At 44.3% G+C, this 5,432-nt stretch overlaps 1 protein-coding gene across 2 annotated transcripts in view; it reads left to right on the plus strand.

Annotated features, from left to right (window-relative positions):
• The window catches only part of Clns1a (chloride nucleotide-sensitive channel 1A), a 29,298-nt gene that overhangs the window by 6,058 nt on the left and 17,808 nt on the right, over positions 1-5,432 (plus strand). For both annotated transcript variants that reach the window (XM_050154403.1, XM_050154401.1), the window contains exon 2: positions 1,137-1,273. In XM_050154403.1, coding sequence (XP_050010360.1) covers positions 1,137-1,273 — 137 coding nt within the window. The remainder of the gene's footprint in view (positions 1-1,136; positions 1,274-5,432) is intronic.

The following is a 5,432-nucleotide window of genomic DNA, read 5'->3' on the forward strand; positions in this document are numbered from 1 at the left end:
ACAGGGTTTCTCTGTGGCTTTGGAGCCTGTCCTGGAACTAGCTCTGTAGACCAGGCTGGTCTCGAACTCACAGAGATCCGTCTGCCTCTGCCTCCCAAGTGCTGGGACTAAAGGCGTGCGCCACCACCGCCCGGCCTATTTTCATGGTATCTTGCCTGCATGTTTGTCTGTGTGTCACTTGTATCCCTGGTGCACACAGAGGCCAGGAGAGTGTCAGGTCTGCAGCTGGATTACAGATCATTGTGAGCTCGGAATCGAACCTGGGTCTTCTGGAAGTGCTCTTCACCCACTGAGCGGTGTCTCCAGCCCCCTAGCTTTTTCATTAAGCTGGTAATACATGGGAACTTTTACCTTGTCTACTAAGGTAGTAATTAAGTTGTGATTGTAATCATGTCTGTTTTGTGTGTCCATCATCCATCCCCAGTTCCTGTGCATGCCCGCCTATGGAGGGCTGTGTTAACAGTTTTGAAGCATGTTAAATAAAGCGATGGAAATAACAGACTACAAACATGATTCGTTAGCATACTAGTGCTTCTGCGTTCCCAAGCACAAGATGAGTAGGAACAGGCGAGGTCCTTGTAGAAAGGAGGTCTCGTGGATCTATTTGGGGCTTGACTAGGTAGAGAGATCTGCACAGCAAAGAGGGTAGCTGGAGACATTCTAAGCAAGAATAGCACAAAAGAGACTCGGGTAAGGGCCGAGAGCTGTTAGGAGCACACGCTGCTCTCTCAGGGACCTGAGCTGGATTACCAACACCCACCTGGAGGGTTCACAGCCTCCCCGCCCCCACTCCAGCTTCAGGGGTCCTGACGCTCTCCCGGCCTCCACCAGTATCCACATGCATGTACACATAGAGGAAAAATAAACAGAGATGACTTGAAAAAATCACCTCTCAAATCTTTTTGAATTTATAGCTAGAGGAAAAGAAAACGTGAAAGAAAATTTAGTTCTCGTAACTAATTTTTCTTTCTCTCTTCTTATTGTTTAGTTTTATTTTAAGGAATATTTCTAATATTGTCAACAAACTTGTATTGCTTTCTATGCATAAAAGTATGTAGGTTGAACCTTTATAAGTTTAGGGATATTAAGTTAGGATTCAGTTTTTAAAACTAATCTGCCTAAACCCTGTTTTTCAGCCGCCTGTCTTGGTTAGATGGTTCTGGACTAGGATTCTCACTGGAATACCCCACCATTAGTTTACATGCGGTCTCCAGGGACCCGAATGCTTACCCTCGAGAACACTTGTATGTTATGGTGAATACAAGATTTGGAGGTATGTATGATAGAACTTAACCCAGTGCTTCCTCTGATAGCAAAGTGTATTTTAAGGGGTATGTTTGTTCGTTCTGAGATGACATCTTGCAGGTTGTTCAGGTTAGCCCTGAACTCCTGTAGCCTTCCAGATACTGACACGTTAGGGGTGTGCCGCCTTACCAGTTTGAAAAGCAACCTTTAATGATGATGTAAAAGTTAATCCATTGACTTACATTGGGTAATATTATGTTAAACAAAATTAATCACCCTAAAGTAATTTGACCACTTGTATTGTTTTAATGGGTATTGGTTTCGTGTGTATATCTGCCTTTTATTTTCTCTGTATTTGCCCTTAGAATTCTTCAGTTAATATGAATGTTTTTACTTTTTTGTTTTAACTTCTTACTCCTTCTCCTTCTAAACGTACTTCAGAGATATGAACCTGTAATTTTGTCTATCCAGAAAGTTAAGATAGAATTGTTTTATTCATTTATTTTAAAGATGAATATGCAGGTGGAGGTTATTGCCTGCATTTATATCTGTGTGCTGTGTGTGTGACTGATACCAGCAGAGACCAGAAGCGGGTGTAAGGTACCCTAGAACTGGAGTCACAGACTATGTGTTTGTCTATGTGAATGTTGAAGGCGTAAGTCACGAACAAGGCCACACCAGTTTGGAGTTATGATTAATAGGGTGTTATTTATTTAAAGGGGAAAACTTATAGATCACCGTCCCAGACAACAGCCATCTGCACAACCAGGAAGGGAGTCTAGTCTCCGGCGGAGCAGGAAGTGAAGAGCGCGAGCAGAGGAAATAGCCGCTTTTTTAAAGGGAGAGAGACCACGCCCCAATGGGCTGGTATCACAGTCCTCCCGCAACAGAATGTATGTTACATGTATGTGGGTACCAGCAGAGACCAGAAGCGGGTGTAAGGTACCCTAGAACTGGAGTCACAGACTATGTGTTTGTCTATGTGAATGTGTGCTACATGTGTGTGGGTGCCAGCAGAGACCAGAAGAGGGTGTAAGACACCCTAGAACTGGAGTCACAGACTATGTGTTTGTCTATGTGAATGTGTGCTACATGTGTGTGGGTGCCAGCAGAGACCAGAAGAGGGTGTAAGATACCCTGGAACTGGAGTCACAGACTATGTGTTTGTCCTAGTGAATGTGTGCTACATGTGTGTGGGTACCAGCAGAGACCAGAAGAGGGTATTGGATTCCTTGGAGCTGGAGTTACCGGAAGCTTTTAAGCTAAACAATATGCATTTCGGGAACTGACCTTCTAGAACAGTGTATTGGCTACTTTTCTGTTGCTGTGCCAAAACCCATGACTAGCAACTAAAGAAGAAAAAAAAACTGTTTAATTGGGCTTAAAGCCAGAGAGCTAGAGTCTATGATAGTGGAGCAAAGGCACGGCAGCAGGAGCAGCCGAGAGCTCACATCCCAAACCACAAGTAGAAGCAGAGAATGAATGGAAATGCGTTTGTGTCCTGACAGTGCTGAAGCTTGCATGGGCAGCCTGTGTGTGGTGGTGCTGTTGAACTCGCCCATGTTGGGGTTCATGGTCTAAGTTGATGGAGACAACTGACCAGGTCTCTTCCTCGAGGGCATCAGATCTCATTATACGTGGTATGAGCCACCATGTGGTTGCTGGAAATGGCAGGGGGTTTTGAAACCTTAGAGCCTGTCACCAAAGACACACCTCCTCCAATAAGGCCACACCTCCTAGTCCTTCCCAGCTATTTCTTTCCTCCACGTGAGGACCAAGTGTTTAAACAGATGAGCTTATGGGGCCATTCTCATTCAAACCAACACAGGCAACAAGGCCCTTAACGACTGAGCTATCTCTCTAGGCCCAGAACCGCTTTTATTTTGTTATAGTAGTGGTTCTCAGCAGGCGGGTGGGGAGAGTTTTATGTGCTGCCGTTGGTTGGTGAAATTATAATTGGAGGAGGAGGGGTGCTGCTGGCATCTGGTAGATGCCAGATTCCCTGCAACAAAAATTATGCAAACTTCAGTAGCGGCGCAGTTCAGAAGCCCTACGTTGGAAGGTTCCCAAGTTTTACTGTTTTTGAAAATATAAGTTGTTAAGATAATGGGTAGCTTTTCTCAGAAATCCATTAGTTTGTTCCTGACACCTTCAAATTGGTTTCTTTTAGTTCCTGATTTTATCATTTGTATTTAGTTGTGAACACTAATTACTGATTTTTAGAACTCTGCAAGCCATGCATTATTAAGTGATATTGACTGATTAGCTTTCCAAAAATATTTTCTCTATAAGATTTCAAATTCTTGCTTTTGGAAAGAGTTATGATGAAAGATAGATGAAAATAGGAAGTTTGAAAAAGGATAAGGGAATGTAAAAGTTGTTCGATGTTGGGGCGCAGCATGATCTCCTAGCGAGGTGTGAAGCTCAGTTGATTGACTCGACAGAGGGAAAGAAGGAGTTTGGTGTGTGTGTGTTTGTTTATGGCTCACAATTTCAGAGGAATTTCAGTCCTCCTTGTTGGAGAACACATGGCGGCAGGCCTGTGAGGCAGCAGCTGTGCACTTGGCAGAGAACCAGGAAGTAGGCAGAGTAGCATCAGAACCAGGGGTGGGTAGACTCTTCAAAGACCCGGCCCTAGGGCTGCCCTTGGGCAGCAAGAGTTCAAACCATGGCTGTCGTAACCATAACACTAGGTAAATGCAGCTATGATTTTTATAACTTGATCAGCATCCTCTTGCTATGACAAAAGACCTTACTTAGATAATCAGTTTAATAAGGGGAAGGCTTATTTTGGCTTATGAGTCATAGATTTTAGCCAATACACATTTGGCCCTGTTTCTTTTAACCTGTGTGGGCACTGTGTATATTGGCAAGAACACGTGGTTGAGCAGACTTTAAGGTAATAAGTAGAAGATTTGTTCATATTTTGACAGCAGAAAGCAGACCCGGAGTCCCTGTTCCCCCCTTTAAGATAAGCCTCCAGTGACCTAAGTTTCTCCTTGTCTTCACCTCCTGATGACCTTAGCGCCCACTAACACCACAGGCTGCTGACTAGACCTTTAATATGTGGGTCTTTAAGATCACTCAAGATCCCAGCCCTAGCAGTAAGAAAATTAGGTGTTGTTTAAAATGCAAAACTAAAAGTAACACTGTCAGTCAGTTCCAAATGCGGATGTGTTGGAGTCAGGGTGTGTCGCAGTAGTATAATGTGTGTATAGCATATGAGAAGCCCTGAGTTCACGCTTCACCACCAAAACACCAAAGTAAATATTGGTATATAATGCCCCAGAGAGAGTCAGCGTTGGCATTGAGCAAAGGTACTTGTTTGGCAAAAGTCTCCTGAGGTAGGGGTAGGGGTTCAGTAATAATGGATAAAAGGATAAAGCACCCCAGTAAGTAAACTGTGCCTCACTTGCCAGGTAAGCCATTTTCTCATGAGTTCCAGTTTCATTTTAAAAAAAAAAAATCTCACTTTCCACATTGTCTCCTGAAGAATTCTCCTGACTCCCAGTAGCACCACAGGCTACAGATGAACCTTAGTGATCAGATTGGAGCCCAGCGCAGCGCCTCACATATAATATACCCCTGGCCTTACCAGCAGACCCTGCATTCCTCTCTATTCGTGACCTTCGACAATAAGACATTGTCAATAGTGGACTCGGTGCTTACTGTCTAAGCATGGGGACCTGGGTGTGGGTTTTCAGCCTCCACATAAGAACTGGGGGAACAGAGGCAGATCCCACAAGTCTGCTGACCAGTCCTTCTCCCCAGATCAGTGAGCCCAGGGCCTTATCTCAAAAGGAAAAAACGTAGAGGGGGCTGGAGAGATGGCTCAGAGGTTAAGAGCACTGCCTGCTCTTCCAAAGGTCCTGAGTTCAATTCCCAGCAACCACATGGTGGATCACAACCATCTGTAATGAGATCTGGTGCCCTCTTCTGGCCTGCAGGTATACACACAGACAGAATATTGTATACATAATGAATAAATAAATATTAAAAAAAAAAGAAGGGGCTGGAGAGATGGCTCAGTAGTTAAGAGCACTGACTGTTCTTCCAGAGGACCTGGGTTCGGTTCCCAGCACCCACATGGCAGCTCACAACTGTCTGAAGATCCAGTTCCAGGGGATCATCCAGTTCCAGGGGATCTGACACCTTCACACCAGTGTACATAAAATAAAGTAAATAAA

The sequence above is a fragment of the Alexandromys fortis genome, unplaced genomic scaffold (assembly GCF_014885135.2).
Source record: "Alexandromys fortis isolate MF-2015 unplaced genomic scaffold, M_Fortis_MF-2015_v1.1 scaffold_77, whole genome shotgun sequence".
NCBI lineage: Eukaryota > Metazoa > Chordata > Mammalia > Rodentia > Cricetidae > Alexandromys > Alexandromys fortis.